This window comes from Embiotoca jacksoni, unplaced genomic scaffold (assembly GCF_022577435.1).
Source record: "Embiotoca jacksoni isolate LCO1_2020_lvr unplaced genomic scaffold, fEmbJac1.0.p SCAF_2, whole genome shotgun sequence".
NCBI lineage: Eukaryota > Metazoa > Chordata > Actinopteri > Embiotocidae > Embiotoca > Embiotoca jacksoni.
The window spans coordinates 1,074,654-1,092,809 of record NW_027185340.1 but is presented as its reverse complement, the minus strand read 5'-3'; the positions used below and the strand labels follow the sequence as shown (position 1 = coordinate 1,092,809).

Genomic DNA, 18,156 nt, shown 5'->3' with positions numbered 1-18,156 from the left:
CATACTTTTATCTATTTTACCGTTTCTGATTAAACTGACTTGACACACGTGCTCGAGGATATACAATACAGGCTCCTAATTTTACCTTATTTTCAGAGGAACATTATAGTCGACTATTTGTGTATCTTTACTTACCCCATTTTAATGACGTAAATCTGTCGTGAACTAAAACACTTTCAATCCGCTCACAGGACTTGAGGGGTTTATGCTGCCCTCCTGCGGTAAGGGAGGGTATAAAAAAAACAGGTCAGAACGCGCATGCGCAGGCCAGCCGGTGCTCATGAGTGTCTGTTGCCTCACTTCCGGCCATCTTAACCCTGCTGGGTGCAGTGGGAGGTGCTGCGATGCCCTGCAGGCTTTAAAGCCTGCTATCAACTCTGAAAACAATCAAGTAAGTGAATACATATTTAAAACTTTGGCCGACTGTCAGTGTGAGATGGATGTTAACATGAAACGGTCATTCATTAGAAATCAGAAGTGATTTCTACTAACTTAAAGCATCATAAATAAGAGATAAGCTCCTATTTGTTTGTGCTGTTTCAGTCAGACGTTTCCAATCAATGACCTTCCTAAGCAACACTACTTATTCAAGTTTTCCACACTGCCTGCAGCTTTTCAGCCTGTGACCCTCAGCTTCAGCAAAATATGAGCAATGCGACCATTAAGCATTAAAAATGAAGAAATCTGTTTTAGTTTTGATCAGCTGTTGGTCTTGTAGATGTAGTTTAAATCCCATGTCTACTTTTTTTCTCTTTTGTAGGACTACAAATCTTTGCAGGACACCACCGCCATCCTGGCGATGGATGAATCCTCTGAGGAAGACCAGCTGACTGGCTCCTGCCCACAAAATCCAGCGCTTCCTGTCTCAGCGCTTCCTGTCTCAGCGCTTCCCGTCTCAGCGCTTCCCGTCTCAGCCCTTCCCGTCTCAGCGCTTCCTGTCTCAGCCCTTCCTGTCTCAGCGCTTCCTGTCTCAGCGCTTCCCGTCTCAGCCCTTCCCGTCTCAGCCCTTCCCGTCTCAGCGCTTCCTGTCTCAGCCCTTCCTGTCTCAGCGCTTCCTGTCTCAGTGCTTCCCGTCTCAGCCCTTCCTGTCTCAGTGCTTCCCGTCTCAGCCCTTCCCGTCTCAGCCCTTCCTGTCTCAGCGCTTCCTGTCTCAGCCCTTCCTGTCTCAGCCCTTCCTGTCTCAGCGCTTCCTGTCTCAGCCCTTCCTGTCTCAGCGCTTCCTGTCTCAGCCCTTCCCGTCTCAGCCCTTCCTGTCTCAGCGCTTCCTGTCTCAGCCCTTCCTGTCTCAGCGCTTCCTGTCTCAGCCCTTCCCGTCTCAGCCCTTCCTGTCTCAGCCCTTCCTGTCTCAGCGCTTCCTGTCTCAGCCCTTCCCGTCTCAGCCCTTCCTGTCTCAGCGCTTCCTGTCTCAGCCCTTCCTGTCTCAGCCCTTCCCGTCTCAGCCCTTCCTGTCTCAGCCCTTCCAGGTAGCCGAGGTCTTTACTGGTCATTTGGGCGAGCTGGTCCGTCTCCAGGAAACAATCAAAGGCTTCCAGCGTTCAGGGAGGTGAAACCATCGATTAAGTTGGATGAACTCGATGGACTTCTGATGACGGTGGTGACGCTGAGAGTACGATGCCTCGCCAGAGCAAGCTGTCTACATGAAGCGGTCCAGAAGGCCGAGAAGCTGGCAGAAGAACATTCATAACTCATTTGTTGGAGAGTTTTATGAGAAGAACATTTGTACAGTATATTTTCTATTTGAGGAACCTCTAACGTGTCATGCTAAGTACGTGTTGAGGTTCTATTTCTCTGAAAAGGTGAATATGAAATTAAAAAAATGACCTTGTGATACATAACACTCTGGTCATGGTTTGTTTTCTTTATTTAGTGTTGAGAGCAAGAAAACATTCTTAGCGAAAAGTGTTTTTATTCAAAACAAAGTCACATTAATAAATGTTCCATAAAGTAATGCTGAAATTTAACCTATCATAAGACGAAGCTTCTTATTTAACTCTCTTTCCTGCGTGAGGAGGTTGGAGCTGTGTTCCTTGAAGGCATCCAATTCCTGTAAAAGAATAAAAAGAGAAGAAGATAAATTCAGCCTGTCCTCAGCCAGTTACACTTATTAATGCTGCAGCTTTCAGCCGACCTTGTTTCGCTTCTCAAGCTTTGTCGTGGATTCATCAAGAGCAGACTGGAGAGCTTTCACTCTCACATCTGCGTTAACTGCTTCAGCTTCAAGTTTAAACCTGAAAAAAAAGTAGAGGACAAATGCAGGTTTTACTCATTAACGGTGAAATCCAGGACACTTGTCGCCCAGCGTTACCTGTCCTGTTCCTGGACCCGGGCTCTCTTCTGCTCTTTCCATTTTGTCTCCAGTTGCTGGATCTCCTCTTGTTTTTCCTAAAAACCGATTTGTACGTAAAAGAAGTGATTGTTTCATTCTGTGCATTTTACTAAGAACAAATACTCTTTTCATTCACCTGTATTTTTTTGCCTCTTTCCATGGAAAGACTCAGTAATTTGTCCTTCTCTCTGGTGAGGCTTGTCGAGCTCGCGCTCATTTGCTTCTCCTTCAAAGCGTGCTGTTCTTTCGCTTCTTTGAGCTTCAGCTTCAGTTCTGATTGTGGAAAACAGGCCGCAAGTTCACAACAGTATTTTGCAGCGATGCAGAAAATGACGAGACGCTTTCTACACACCGTTGCATTTCTCCACAGCATCTTTGAGCTGCTGGTGAGCTTTCTGCGACTGGTCGAGTAGTGACGCCTCCTTGGCTTCATGCTGAGTCGCCTGTTCCTGGAGTTTGAACTCGTATCCAGTTATTTTCTCCCTGAAACACAAATGTTAAATAATAAAGTAGAAATGCAACCAATGGTAAGTTACTCTTTTCCTTACTGATAAATCTGTATTGATTATTTTTCCAATATTCAGTAAAGATTACAATTTCTCTTCAGATTTTTTTCATGAAAATACTCAAAACCCAAAGATAACACATTTGCAATTAAATGACAGAAAAACATTAATTCTTGAAATTTTAGAAGCTTGAAGCCGTGAATGCTTCGCAGTTTAGTCTGTCACACAATCGATCATCCACCTTACTGGTAAAAGAGTTTGAATGTTTTTTCTTACAGATATTCCTTTTCTTTGTTTGTATATTTCTCTGTCAGCAGTTTGATGTCTTGCGAGACTTTTTGAAAACACATTTCTTTGTCGTGTAACTTTTTGGAAAAAAGTGATTCATTTTCTGACAGCAGCTGTTTGTTTTCCTGCTTCAGCTGGACGTTGTGGTCTTTGTACTCCTCCATGAAGCAAATAATTGCTTGATTGTTGGCAGCTAAATCCATAAATCTTTTCTCTAATGTCTGAGCCCTCTTTCTTTCCCTATCCAGTTCTTTCTGGCAGTCTGTCACTCGGTCTTCGAGCTCTGTATTGGTTTTCTGCAGGGCTTGACACCGGAGAAGCATCTCATCTGCTCTCTGTTTCAGGATGCAGATCAGACTCGACTGTTCATCTATCTTGGAGCGCAGCGTCCTCTTCTCTGTTACATCCTCTTTAGCAAGACTTTGGAGTTTGTCTGCCAACGTCTGAGCTCCGTCCATACACTGGAACAAAAGTAAGAAAGGGTGAATAAAACATGACAACAACTGCTCTCATCTCACACCAACAGGACAAAGAAGATGGCCACCTACCCTAAAGCCCAGCGTCGGTCTGAGGTTTTCTCTTTACACAAACCACACTCGTTAACAGCTTCATCATGAGGGAACTGTCTCTAATTCTGTAACTTACTATATAAAGTGACTTGAGCTGACATGTGTTATGTTGCGAGACAGTATAATCAGTGTTTTCTGGTGAAAAGCATTTAGAAATATACAAAACTATTAACTACTATACTACTAGATCAAATAGAACAATATTTGCATTTTATATAATTAGGTTAAAAATAGAATTTAAGATATATTAGTCTAATTTGATATATATTAGAATATACTTTTGTAGATAGAATACAAACTTTCTGATGCCTTTACTGCAAGATGGTCGAGTTAGGAGCTAATTTTAACTCCTGTTTATACAAAATGATAAACTATTATAATGATATATATAATGATAATATCTCATATTATTTTGTACAAAATCTAGGAAGTAGCTCCACCTGCCAAATATGTGTGATGCAGTAGAAAGAAGAATATTGTTGATAGTGGAGTGGGAGTATAAACCAACAGTCAATGATTTAATACAGTATAGTACAATAATGACCATAAACACAGAAATTAATCCAACACGTGGAATAACAATCTGGCGCTGACGTCACTGAAGACTCCGCGTGCACGAGACAGTAAAGTTTGACTGACGGTTTGTAGTTTAGTCTTCATTTTACCGATAAATACCTCATTTATGACTTCCAGCAAGTTTAAAAATGTTTTTAAAGACTTGAAATAATTGAAACGCTTCTCTAATATAAAGTAAGACAACTGAATTGTGAGTGTTGCCTGGAAACGGCTAACTTCAGAGAAACCTTCATCTCAGCGTGAGAAAGGTGAGCAGAGATTTGTGTTATTTCCACGTACCTCCACCTTCATCAGGTTTGCTGCACCTCTCTGTGGAGTCGACATGCTTCTTACGTACAAACACTTTTGTATTTTTTTCTAAACGCGGTTTAATTTTTCGTTGCAAACGTCATAAAGTTTCAGTTGCTCGGTCGCTCATAGCAACCATCTTAGAAACGCCCTCTCAGCTGCAGGTGAACTACAAGTCCCGCTGCTCGCCGCACGGTGGCGGTGCGGAGCTTTTAATCCACCGCCAGCACAGTGGAGGAAGGCGGAGATCTGGTGAAGCCAGGGTGGAGGATTGGCAGGAGATCTCTCACGTTGCTCAAATCCTGTTTGGTACTTTTGTTTAGTTGCGTAAAGTTATGTGGCACATGTCACTTTTACTTTTGAAGGTTTACTATGATTTCCCTTGGCCTTTATTAAACCCTAATAAAAGGATTTTTTTTTTTTTGGTTTGTGTTTGTTTGTATTTGTATATATTGATTTAATTAACCTATCATGATTGTCCTCCCTAACACACGTAGGCGACACCTTAATTCCCAAGAGTGGAGCAAAATAACAGCGACAGCCCGCTGAGTGAAAAATCACTGGCACTCGGGACAAGTCGGACCTGCATGGCATTATGCAGATTCCAGGGCCGGAGGGTTTATCCGGAGGGCCGAGGCTGGGTTGGGGGAGCGGCTGTCCTGCGCTTTTGTGCACGCCCCTTTTCATCAACCAGCGGGCCAAGACAGAGGAAAGCATCCCAGCCCAGTCCTCACAGCTCCTCCATCTGCACAGCGGAGCTGGACGGACCAGCCAGGATGTGGAGAGCACTGCTACTTAAACTGCTTCTCGTCTTCATGTGCTGTGTTGGATGGTGCCACACTCAAGGTCAGTCGTTTGAGTTTCTTTTTTCTTTTTCTTTTACTGCTTTTAAAAAAAATAAAAATCCCCCCAGACTGAATGATTCATGGAGGAAATGCTGATTTGTGGTGCTGCCAGTGATCCACTCTGTGCACTTGTTGCTCATCAAAACAAAAAACGGGAATTGAAGCTGAGCTGCTTCTGCATTAAAGGAAATGAAAGTATCTATCCAGTGAGTAACAGTTAACGTTGGAGCGCAATCAAATAGAATAAATCAGCTGAACATATGGAAATAAACATGTTAATGATATTAAAAAATAAAATTAAAAAAACCACTATTTAATTTGGGGGTACACAATATCTTCCCGTACTGTTGCCGTGGTGACGAGGTAAAGTAAATCTGGCTGTGGGGTAAATGTTTTGCCACATGGTATTACTTTAAAGGTTGAGCACAAAGCCTTCCTCAGACAGATCGGACCTTCTCTGGAGGAACTTTTGCCTGAGCTTTACTGTTGCTAGGTAACAGAAAAGAGCATGTGACTTACAGACAATCTGTGAGGACGGAGAGCTGCTGGTACAAATCTCATTCAGTGGAGCAGATTTCACGCCGCAAACCACCGATTCAAATTCGACCGCAGCTCGAGGAAGAACTTTATTTTCTGACGTGAAAGAGAGAGATGCCAAATGTTCAGATAAATGCTCTTTGTACGTGACGGTCTCATGCTTGTCTGTTGTGTTTGTAGCCCGGCTAGATCCTACTTCTCAAATTGTAATCTGCTTTCTTTTTGCTCAACCCTTAGTATGTAAGCTCCTTAGTGTGAATCAAGCAACTAATTACTCTGCAGCTGCTGCAGAATGGAATCATTTCAAGCTAAGGAGCAGTTTGGAGCTAAGAAAAAAACCTGTACCGAGAGCAAGGCCTCAGCTATTGCTTTCTTATTTATTTGTTATGAAATTTCCTGGGCCTATTTCCTCAGTGGCTAACAGACAACCAGAAAATGTAGACAGCCCACGCCAAAAAGACAATAAAACCGTGTTGACACTGAGACTGTAGCATTTAAAAAATTCACTTGGCATTTCCTTTGAATCTCGGCAGCTACAGAACTTCGAGATGAAATATTGCTGATGACAGCTGACGTGTACAAAGAGATGACTTGACTAAATCAGCAGAATCTCAGTGGACTTTGTCAGCATGTTCGTGTTGATGATTAGCTGATATATTGTGATTAACAGACAGCGATGTAGTCTGCTTGCATAAAATTCATTTATACCAGTTAATGATTATCGTTATTATTGTGAGTGTCAGACGTGCCACTTAGAAAATATAAGATTGGCAGGAGTTAAATAATGTTAGTATGAAAGGGGAAAGGTCTCCTCTCTCCTCTCCATTATATCCTCCACAAAAACACTTTAGTTTGATGATCGTTTCTGCTGTGACCTTCTGGAAAACATTATCCCGGCCTTGTGCTTAATACTGCTGCTGAATGCTTACACTGGCATTAATAGCTAATGTGACAGTCCAGGAAGGTTTCATGGTGCTGGTGTGTTAACTATTCTCCGTCATTTTTGCTGTTCTAGACATTTTTTGTCACTAAATGAAGTTGTTTCCTCCTTTACTCATTCACCAGTAAAATCTTAATAACCCACTGAGTAAAGAATAGGAACTTTAATGGTGTTTTAAAGTTTGTATTTAATGGGATATGAGGGTTATTCCATTAACATAACATCATATAACATAATATAACATAACATTAGTGTGGGGCTAATCCGCCTTGATTTAACCAAACCTATTTTTAGTCCGAGTCTGTAACGACATCGGTAATGTTTTCCTTTGTGTTCAAACTTTTCAAGACACACAAACTTGGCCAGCATGTGCACGTTAAATCCTGCGCATGCCATCTTCTTTACGGTGAAGGAGCCGAAATCTTTGAGCAGCAGCAGCACTGTGTCAGAAACTGGAACACAGCTGACACAAATTGAGAGCAAATCCTTTCGCAGCTCCCTCAGTCTGTGCTAAAAACACCGAGGATGGAGTTTAGCCTCGAACCAGCTGCTAGTGAGCTGTGAGGCAAAATAAGTTGTCCGCTAGCTGTGTTATTGCATTGTGACAGCTTCATTTTCTTTTCACTCATTCTTTTGTTAAGACCGTGAACTAAAATGTTGAGTATTCATAAATTCTGACCAGACCGAGGCTTTATTCCTCACTCTGTGTATGCCTTCCTTTTGCTCCCATTCCTCTGCCAAAGCCTTTCGGACTTTAGCTGTTTTTGAGTGGAGCAGTGAGAGCCAAAGTCACTTGTTTGGCAATTGACTGCATTCTGCTGCATTGATTTCCATATGAAATAGGCAGCAGCACTTCGCCCTGACAGCATGGACGGGTCCAGCGTTTCATGCTGCCAGCAGACGTTTTCTCAACCTTTCTCCACACACATTCATTGAGTGCAGAGGACAGCATATTGGTGAAAGCTCGAAGACATCTTATAGGCGCTCTACACGACAGGAAAGAGGTGTTTGGGCAGCGGTGGACAGGTGTTTTCTTCTCGGGTGGTTGGGAGACGGGGGCTTAAGTTTTTACCATTGTTTTACCTTATCGCAGGAAGCAAGCCTTACTGTACTCTGCTCTCTGCTGTCCATCTCCAAAGTAACTTCGTTTTAGGGTGATACTTCCAGTTATGAGTTGGCATCCCTGCTGGCGTGTCTTTTGTGCCATTGTAATTTCACAGTGGGGTTTAAGGCGTTTGGGGGGCTTCATTCTAATGAAAATTCCTTCAGTGCTCCTCTTTGTTGGGTAATGGTAGGTTATCCTTATCTACATCCACGGATAGAGCAGTGCTCTCTCCTGCTGTGGGTTTTAGTTGCTAATTAGAAAAGACAAGAGTAGAAGGAAGGGAAAGGAAAACATCAAATTACACAACAAGACTTAGCTGAAGCACTAATTAAAAACAAAACAGCTGATTTCCAGATTCAGACTAAACCTTTCTAAATTGTAGGTTTGCACCATTCAACTTTGCTTTTACCATCTCTGATATTAATTGACAGTCAAATTGCAACTTTGTCTGCTTGAAGGCAGAAATTTGAGGATTAAGGAAAAGTTACATAGACGTTCCTTTCAGAATGTAAGAAGAACCTTCACACAAGATAGATCTGCTGAAAGGTTCAGCTTCAGTGTGCTGTATCTGTCACCTTTCCCAGAAGTAATGCTGTCAGGAAACACTGGCTGCATTTGAAAGCCTCGAGCAGATTGGTTTCTCCCTGGCATACATGGTTTTAAGTTATCGACCTAGGTCTGTATGTATAGTGGGTAAACACATCTTGGTCTTTTTAAAGCAGATTTTGATCATCTAATTTAATTCATTAGGTTCATTAGAGTATTGTCTACACATTTATTTCGTCTTAATAAGAGAATTATTTGTGTTTCTGAAACTCCTGTCCTATACAGACCAAAGTGTTGACTCAGTATTTTGTGTGTCTTCTCACCAAGGGACATATTATATTTTTGTTCAATAGAGTGCATCTCTTAGCCATTTGTATACTGTTTGCAACACGTGTCCCTGCTGCCATGCTATAGATGAGGCTGAAACCGCTGGGATCACTGCCTCGCAACAACGGCTCCCTTTGAGCACATTGTGAGCTATGTTATCATTAGGAAACTGAGCTGGCTGCTGATAGAGTTAAATACGCAGCCTGTTTTGCTGAGTTGGTTGTAAAGTAGTTTGGTGGTCTGCAGGTTAATTGATAGGAGACAAGAATGCAACGTACACAAGGCTTTTAGTGCAGTAGCCGAGGCCGTGACCACACAACTGTTGTAAAAGTGATCCATCTTTAAAAGTGAGAGGCTGATTGTTGGCTTGTAGAAAATTCATTTTTAGTAACTTACCTTTAAGACATGTTTTTGCTTTGGTAAATACACATTACGCCATCAAAAATATAATAAATCCTTAAAATCAAGTCATTGTGGTGAAATCGTAGAGCCATTTGATTTTAGATAAGTAATCCCAATATTAAGTGTCAGAAGCTATTTGAGGAAGAATGTTTTAAAAATGCTGGATAAGACAGGACAGAAACAGACCACCAACCCCAAGCATGCACCACCAATCACCACCTCTCACTTCTTCTCATGAAGAATTTGAGTTGAAATAGTTGCGGTACCACCCAGTACCACTATTTATTCCAATTACATTTCAGACTGGACAGGAACAGCGTGGGCCATAAATCGGGCTGTCAGACACACCATCAGAATTGCACATTTCTATTTGGACGGCTCTGATGGAGTACTCTGCCTCTGAGTATGCTGCCTGAATCAATCTCCCCTGGAAAATGTCAGGGAAGGTAGAGTGGTGGTATCTTATCTCTACAGATGCCACTCAGTGAGAACATCAAAAGGAGGCTCGAGAAGAGTGCAGTGAAGGTTGTGTAACTGTCGGAGGGGGGATGGCTGGCACGCTTGTCTCCAAGGCTTGTTAATGCTGTTACCAACAAGCTCCATCAGTGGAAGGCTGCTCTGCTCCTCTATGCTAAGTTTTTCACGAAATAAATATATAATAGAATATTTAAGAATTCCAAAATTTTCACTTTTTGGACAGGCTGACAAAAAAATGGAGACAGGATAAAAGAATACTAATATTAACACTAACACATCTGTAGAAAACAATATCCGTGGATAAAAGTTACTTTTAGCATGAAAGAAAAACTTGATTTTAATTAAATACTGAATTATAAAAAAAACTGTAATTGTGTGTAGGATGTGAATTGGGGCAGTTCCGCTGTGGGACAGGTCGATGTATCCCGGGTGACTGGCACTGTGACGGGACATCAGACTGTGTGGATGACTCTGATGAACAAGACTGCCGTGAGTTGCTCATTACATCACACTGTATGTCCATAAAACACCTGAGAGGGTTGGAATACCTGACGTAATGCTTGTTGGATGTGTTATTCCAAGCCGCGGAGGAAAAATACTCAGATTTCTTGAAATACAATCCTGCTTTCATTAAAAATGGTGTATTATAATTTCAGTAGTACAATAGTCATAGGATTGTATTCTGCAAAATAACTTGTGTTTAATTGGATAAAATAAAAACGCTCAAGTAAAATACAAGTAATACAAAATTGTAGTAATATATTGTACTTGATCAAATGTGCATATCGTAAATTCTTACTAGAGGATTTCAATCAGCTGGTGTAAATAATGAAATTCTTGGTGTGTATTCCCACAGCTCAGGTAACATGTGATCACAGTCATTTCCAGTGTCTGAGTGACGGTGAGTGCATCCCAGATATCTGGGTGTGCGATGATGAGGAAGACTGCGAGGATGGCTCAGATGAGAGGCAACACTGTGGTAAGTGCATTTGTCATTATTAGCAACTCTTCAGGGGAGCTTATCAGTGTTTCATGAGCAAGTCATCATAGCATTCAGCACGAAATATTTGGCATTATTTGAATTGTTGATTCTTGACCAAGGTATGTGGGTTTGAACAATAAGATCTTTCAGACGATCTGTATGCCTAAGAAAGTTTGACGACTGTTGAATACATCTACAATACTTTGAATTTTAAGCTGCCTATAAGAACTATGTAAATGAAACCTTTCCATGTGTTGATAAAACGCTCTCCGATCTGCTCTCAGCTGGAAGGACGTGCACCAGCAGTCAGTTCAGCTGCAGTAACGGTGCGTGCATCCCAGGAGAATACCGATGTGACCGTCTGGCAGACTGCTCGGATGGGTCTGACGAGAGAAACTGCCGTAAGTCTTCTCCAGGGTGGTTTCACATTTTTTTTTTTTCATTTTTTTTTTTTTTTTATCTCAGCTCCTGTGGCATTTTAATCAATTTGTTAAGATTAAGAGGCTCGCTGACTGACAGAATGGGCCACAATATGCTTCTTGTTGTCAGAGGTTGATTGCAGATTCTTTGGTGGATTAGTCAAGCTGAAGTTCAGCTGCTATGCCATTATTGTGCCGACATGGTGGACTCACAGCACTGCACACTGTGGTAATCTCACAATTGCATCAAGAATGCTGTGGCAACTGCTGCTGTTACGGTGGTGCTGTTAAATTTGAGTCTCTTATCCTTCCAATTCACAGAACTTTTCACGTGTTAAAAGCTGAAAAGCGCACAGTTGTCAGGCTGATTTGAATACATAATGTTGGCCTGGTGATGGTTTAATCTTCCAGATTACGCCGAGTGTACACAGCTGAGGTGTGCCAATGGGGCCTGCTACAACCGGACTCAGCGATGTGACCAGATAGTCGACTGCCGCGACGGCTCTGATGAGGCAAACTGCAGTAAGAAGCCAATTTTAAAGTTCAATTATTTAAGTTCAGACCTCCAAAAGCATCACACCAAGAAATACATCTTTTTTTTTGCCTCTTTGTTTTCTTCAGCACAGCACTGCAACACGGGCCTGTTTCCATGTCATAATGGAGCGTGTGTTCCTCAACGCTATGTCTGTGACCATGACGATGACTGTGGAGACCGAAGCGATGAGCTGAACTGCAGTATGTAGCATCTGTCTCTCAACCCTTTTACTTATTTTTGTATGTAACCCAGCCGACTATCAGCCTTAAATCTTTTTGTCCCCTTCACCTGCAGCATATCCTACATGTAACGGGAACTACTTCACCTGCCCCAGTGGCCGCTGTATCCACCAAATCTGGCTTTGTGATGGAGAGGATGACTGTGAGGACAACGCAGATGAAAAAGGCTGTGGTAAGTATGCAGTAGTTAACTTCAGTTGTCATAGTTAGTTTGTATGATTAGGACCAGAAGCCTTAATTACATTTAGCTGGTTAAATAGCACTAAAAGGAGTAAGAACTTCTGCTTTGCAAACCTGAAGTCTCCATGGTTGGTTTGTTCCAGAGAGATGCTGTGCCTGTGCTCCCTTTAAGTGTGTTATTCAAATGACTCTTTGTGGCACAAGATTGCGCAGCCCCCCAAAGGGCTTTAGAATTCCTCCACATGGCTGTGAAGAGTGTGTGTTTTTAGAGGATGGGCTACAGAAGCTCTGTGAGCCCCCATGTGACCCCCTCAAAGCCCCGCTCCCCTGCATCAATTTAAAGTGACAGCCATTTCCCCCACAATGTCCTAGTCACAATTTTCTTAAGATCAGAACCACATTCCTGTGGAGATAATGCTGCCTGTCCTTAATACCCAACTAGCACATAGAATATCTTTTTATTCCCAACAGTCCGACGCATGTAAAACTACCTGCTGTCCTGTTTTCTGACTGTTATTTTTCCTTTTTTTTATGTGCTAAGAAGATGAATTAATTTTGTCTGCAGATAACGTACCACAGGAGTGTTATCCACGGGAATGGCCCTGTCCATCCTCTGGCCTTTGTATCCCCATGGATAAGCTGTGCGATGGGACGGCTCACTGTCCTGAGGGAGAGGATGAAACCAACACCACTGCTGGGCGCAACTGCAGTTAGTACCAACACTGTCAAGTACACATTAGGACATCTAACATAGGCCACTGAAGAATATTAAACACTCGTCTGTTTTTTTGTGTTGGTCAGGTATCTGGAAATGTGCCTCTCTGAGCTGTGAGCATCACTGTCATGCTTCCCCTGATGGAGGAACTTGTTCCTGTCCTACTGGATATATTGTCAGCAGCAACAATAGTCGCTCATGTATAGGTACATACCTTTCATTAACTTTACTGCATGCGAGCACATTTTTGTCCTACCAGACCTTTTCAGTGAATGTGCCACACTTGCCAACCTTGGAAAAATTGTGCAGGTTGAGTTTTTATAACAGATATAGTCTGGTCCTGGTACCGGGACCTCCATGGTGGAGCTTTGTTCTTTGGAGCATTTATACAAGCTGCATTCACATTCTGATCCTGACCGGATCAACAGATCCAGTTCATAGAACTGCCCATTAAATCTGCTGATTGTGTATCTGTGTGTTTATGGACTTCAACCAAATAATCAGTGTTCAATCCTCATCCGCTGTGTTTTTCTTTTCATCATGCCGAAGATTTTGACGACTGTTCGATGTGGGGCGTGTGTGACCATCTGTGTGAGGACCGGATCGGCTCCCATCACTGCAGCTGCCGGGAGGGTTACGTCCTGGAGCAGCACAGATACTGTCGAGCTGACACCACGAGTAGGTGGCACTTTCCCTCTGTTTGAATACTTTGATTTACATACAATATGCCCTGATCTGAAATGAATGAATGATCCGTCCAAGTGATATCCCATTAGCATAGACCCCTCTCCTTTTTGGCAACCTCAGTACCGACTGTCTGTGCTTCTTTCTGGTGCATTGTTGCGTGCTAGATGTTGTTTTAGTAAGTCTCTTGCCTTTGTAGAACATAGAACGAGTGTTGACTGAGAGGCTGACCTCATTGCCTTTAGCTTTAGTGAAAAAAATGTGTAATGATAGTGACTTGAAAGTACTCTACCTTCATTAATCTGAGTGAGTCAGGGATCTGAATTATGTCCTACATTCTGTAAATTTCCACTCATCTTTTAGTTTACAGTGCATGCTATGAAGCAGATATCTGTTTTAACATTAACATAAAACAGGCCCGGCTTCTAACCTTAAATTTAAAAGGTCAAAATGTCTTAATGCCTTAATGCTGTGTTTATTAACTTTTTGTTTTCTCTGCAGCTGGAGTTCCTTCCTTGATATTTTCAAATGGCAGAGACCTGCTAATAGGTGATATCCATGGCAACAGCCTGAGCACTTTGGTTAATTCACAAAACAGAGGGGTTGTAGTGGGAGTGGACTTCCACTATAATCTCCAAATGATCTTCTGGACTGATACCATCCAAAATAAGGTACCTCACTAATTTCAATGCTAAGTATATTATTTGCTCTTTAACTATTATGTTAGTCATAAAGCATTAACCTCCAAAACAGGCTGGTCAGTCAGGATAATATTTTATGGGGAGTAGAGCAGTTTCTTGTTTGTGTAAATGCTTGAGTAAGACTGAAGCTGGCCAGGACCAAATTCTTTCAGTTATCCTTTAAAATATCAGCAATGTTGATACTATAATAATGGAATATCTGTTGGCCCCTTTGCGGCTGGGTCGTAATGAAGGGGAAGTAGATATGTAATGGAATCCAAATGGCCTAATCTTGAAAGCTGTCTGATAGGCTGGTATGATGTTCACATACCACGGTGCAATTTTTGTAACTCGATCTTGTTCGAACTAATCATGCTGTATTTGTTTTCAGTAGCACTGTCCGTTTATATGCATTCTTTGGCCAGCTAAAAAGTCTTTGTTCAGCTCATGTCTGGGCTTTTCACTGGTTTAAATTGCAGCCCCTTGGCTGGCAGGCTGAGACATATCTCTGACTGGGCATCTGTGTATATTAGCCACCTCCATGGCAGCATGTCAGATTCAAAGTAGGGAGAGCACAAACAGGGCATGTGAATGCAACCGGAAAGGTTAAACTACCAGGCTATTTCCACATCTTCAGTTTCTCTTTAAACAGGTCAGTTGAAAAATCCTGCTTTTTAGACGTCAAGATCTTGTTTCAAAAGAAGCGGCGCTGCTAAGAGCAGTGCTCCCCTAACCAGCTGCATAGTGCCAAGGCTTCCAGTCTGAGAAACTGGTGCTATCATACGGTAGTATTGCTCGAGTGACAGGTTCAGAAAACCACCTTAAAGATTCACAGAAATTAAACAAGACCAAAAAGAAAACAAACAAACGTGTTGTTTTTTTTTACATTTATCTTGAACGAATACGTACGTTCACACATGCTCATTAAAACAGTTCTTCTGTTCATATTGGCCACAAAAAGTTTCCCTCTTAAAGAAGTTTTAATTTCAGTGGTTAGGGACAAGATCCTGAGTCCATGTCCTGTCGAAAAATGTATTCCAAATATTAGGCTTCAGCAGTGGCTGTATTTCAAAGTTACAGTCTAATTAGTGCAAAATTCTCTTCTCTTATCAGCAGCCAAAAACTATTTTAATGTACATATAGACATGTAAGAACTGTATGTTGATACACTTGAAAATTTGTGAATGTAACTTTTAACATAATCCCGTTATCTCTGTAAAGAGTGACCACCTGAGGACTAATTTTATAACAACAATGGCATCTTTTGTGGACAGGTGTTTTCTGTGCATATGAACGGTTCCAACGTGCAGGTGGTTTTAAACGTATCAGTTGACCACCCTGAGAATCTGGCTGTGGATTGGGTGAACAATAAACTGTATGTAGTGGAGGCCAGCGTCAACAGGATCGACATGGTGGACTTTGATGGAAGTAACCGGGTCACGCTCATCACAGAAAACCTCGGAAACCCTAGAGGACTGGCGGTGGACCCCACTGTCGGGTGAGCACATCTCGCAATTTCCATCCATTCATCTACCCACTCACTGCCAATCTCCACATTCAGTATCTGTCGTGCTCCACTGGTATGGAATAATGGTGAGGGGTGTGTGAGATTAGGAGATTGCCCTGGGTGGATTAGTGAGGAGCAATGTAAGTGATGACCCTAATTGTAATCCAATAGAATAGTTCAAGGGGGGGAGGAGATCCAGGTGGCTACAGAGAAATTGCTTATCTTAAATTAATGTACAGCTCATTGGTGGAATGCACAGCCACCCACTTGGAGACATAATTTAATGCTGTGGATGCCAGACTTAATTAAAATGGGGAAAACCTAGGGTTATTTCTGTGTCCCCAACTGTGAAGAGCCGTTCTCATGTAATGATCCCACTTCAGTGAAAACTGGCAGATTAATAAATTCCCCTCTTTTCACAGGTATATGTTCTTCTCAGATTGGGAGGCGCAGAATGGACAGCCAGGCCTGGAGCGAGCCTACATGGATGGTACCAACCGATATGGGGTCATTGGAAGTAAACTCGGCTGGCCAGCTGGTATCACACTGGATATAGAGGCAAAGCGCATTTACTGGGTTGACAGTCGTTATGACTACATTGAAACTGCAACATATGATGGTTTGCATAGGTAAATATTTCCTATTTTATTCCTCTAAAAGAGCACATCTTTTTTTAGATGAATTTGCTAGAAATATAAACCTGCAAAAGAAAAGAAAACTGTGGGATGTAAAATTAGTACATGTGTATTTACATTTTAATAAATGAATGTCCTCAATATTTTTCTAATAGAAAAACAGTGGTCCATGGAGGTGCTGTGATCCCACACCCATTCGGCATCAGTCTGTTTGAGCACAATGTCTACTTCACGGACTGGACCAAGATGGCCGTGATGAAAGCCAACAAGTTCACTGACAGCAGTGCTCAAGTCATTTACAGCACCTCTCAGACTCCACATGGAGTAGCAGTGATACATCAGCTGAAACAGCCACAAGGTAAACCCACTCTTCAGTGATCCCGAGGCAGCTCTCAGTTCTTACACTTCCTGCTTCAGCATCATGTTCATTTACCCAGATTGGCAGACATGTAACTGCTGGTGTTTTTGTGTCATATAAGTTTTTCAGTTTCTGAAATAGTTTTCCTTTGTCTCCAGTGCCAAACCCCTGCAGTGTAGACAGAGGTGGATGTGAGCAGATCTGTGTACTGAGTCATAGGAGTGACAATGAAGGATTAGGATACCGCTGCAAATGCCGCATGGGCTATGACTTATATGCTGATGGGAAGCGATGTTCTGGTAAGAGAAAATGTTCCTGTTTAACTGCATTGATCTGTTACAGATCTCAGTATGTTTCCTGGTTCAAAGTGTAAAATCATACTTAATACCCTGAAGATGTAATGGTTCACCTGGAAATTACCGGCACGTAAAATCCCCATTGGTTTCATGTTGTTTAGTTTCCTTTGGGACATGATGTTTTTGCTGGACTCAATGTCTTTTGGTGTGAATAGATGTTTTGTTTCATCTGGTCTTCTGATTTCTTACCTGCAGCTTTGAGGCAGTTTCTGTTGTTCTCCAGCCAGCTGGCCGTTAGAGGGATCCCCTTCAACCTCTCTACTCAGGAAGACATCATCCTGCCTGTCACTGGATCACCTTCCTACTTTGTTGGAGTGGATTTTAGTGCTGAGGATGATGCTATCTTCTTCTCAGACACGGCCAAAGATATTATCTATAAACAGAATGTGGATGGGACAGGTGAGCATCTTGTCTGTTGCTGTTTGATCTCTAACTACTGTGCTCATTCATACCATGACAATATCAGCTAATATGTTTCAAGTGTTTTTTCTGTGTTTGCATCCTTGGATAATTTCATTCCTAGCAGAGAGCACTACCTTGTTATTAGGTCAGGCTTATACAGGGTGTTAAGGGAGTGCCTGATAGGGCCAGTTGGTACTATGGGCAGGAGTATGGATTGTGCAAAATAGATCACATAATCAACTTGCATATCAGATGAAGGACCTGAAAGGAAATAAGAGTAAGAGTGTCTTACCAAGCATTTTTTAACTACCTCCTAAACTGTGCAAGTTGCTACTACTGTCCACAAGCAGTCACACCACACAAAAAAAGAAACGCCGCTGCTCTGATCAGGGATGTTGTTTTTGGAGTTACTGTAGTTCTTTCTGTCCGGTCCACAAGAGGAAAATGCAAGCTGACAGCCTATTTATTTAAATATGTTCCTCTTTCATCTCTGTGTTAAATGGTGCTCTGACTGCTTTGATCTGCACAGGCAGGGAGGTACTGGCAGCCAACAGAGTGGATGGAGTGGAGGACCTGGCTTACGACTGGATTTCAAAAAACCTCTACTGGACTGACCCACGATACAGGAGTATATCTGTCATGAAGCTCGCTGATAAGTCCAGGAGGGCCATCGTACGTAACCTCAACAACCCGAGGGCTATCGTGGTGCATCCTTTAATTGGGTAAATCGAC

General features: G+C 42.2%; 2 protein-coding genes across 2 annotated transcripts in view; one reads left to right on the top strand and one right to left on the bottom strand.

Annotated features, from left to right (window-relative positions):
• Nucleotides 1–1,956: 1,956 nt before the first annotated feature.
• LOC138200687 (coiled-coil domain-containing protein 89) lies at nucleotides 1,957–4,636 on the bottom strand. Its single transcript, XM_069153559.1, has 7 exons — nucleotides 4,545–4,636; nucleotides 3,109–3,581; nucleotides 2,679–2,809; nucleotides 2,463–2,599; nucleotides 2,306–2,382; nucleotides 2,129–2,228; nucleotides 1,957–2,044 (listed from the first exon to the last, which is right to left on the bottom strand). Exons 1-7 carry the CDS (start codon nucleotides 4,587–4,589, stop codon nucleotides 1,958–1,960), a joined length of 1,050 nt encoding a protein of 349 aa, XP_069009660.1. The 5' UTR covers nucleotides 4,590–4,636; the 3' UTR covers nucleotide 1,957.
• A 660-nt stretch (nucleotides 4,637–5,296) lies between these two features.
• lrp2a (low density lipoprotein receptor-related protein 2a) overlaps nucleotides 5,297–18,156 on the top strand; it is a 45,316-nt gene continuing 32,456 nt past the window's right edge. The window contains exons 1-17 of the mRNA XM_069153771.1: nucleotides 5,297–5,399; nucleotides 10,114–10,221; nucleotides 10,589–10,711; nucleotides 10,999–11,115; nucleotides 11,545–11,655; nucleotides 11,755–11,868; nucleotides 11,963–12,079; nucleotides 12,653–12,796; nucleotides 12,889–13,008; nucleotides 13,352–13,480; nucleotides 13,988–14,157; nucleotides 15,441–15,664; nucleotides 16,096–16,302; nucleotides 16,464–16,666; nucleotides 16,825–16,965; nucleotides 17,218–17,421; nucleotides 17,954–18,146. Of these exons, the coding sequence (XP_069009872.1) occupies nucleotides 5,330–5,399; nucleotides 10,114–10,221; nucleotides 10,589–10,711; nucleotides 10,999–11,115; nucleotides 11,545–11,655; nucleotides 11,755–11,868; nucleotides 11,963–12,079; nucleotides 12,653–12,796; nucleotides 12,889–13,008; nucleotides 13,352–13,480; nucleotides 13,988–14,157; nucleotides 15,441–15,664; nucleotides 16,096–16,302; nucleotides 16,464–16,666; nucleotides 16,825–16,965; nucleotides 17,218–17,421; nucleotides 17,954–18,146 (2,495 nt within the window). The 5' untranslated portion in view covers nucleotides 5,297–5,329. The remainder of the gene's footprint in view (nucleotides 5,400–10,113; nucleotides 10,222–10,588; nucleotides 10,712–10,998; nucleotides 11,116–11,544; nucleotides 11,656–11,754; nucleotides 11,869–11,962; nucleotides 12,080–12,652; nucleotides 12,797–12,888; nucleotides 13,009–13,351; nucleotides 13,481–13,987; nucleotides 14,158–15,440; nucleotides 15,665–16,095; nucleotides 16,303–16,463; nucleotides 16,667–16,824; nucleotides 16,966–17,217; nucleotides 17,422–17,953; nucleotides 18,147–18,156) is intronic.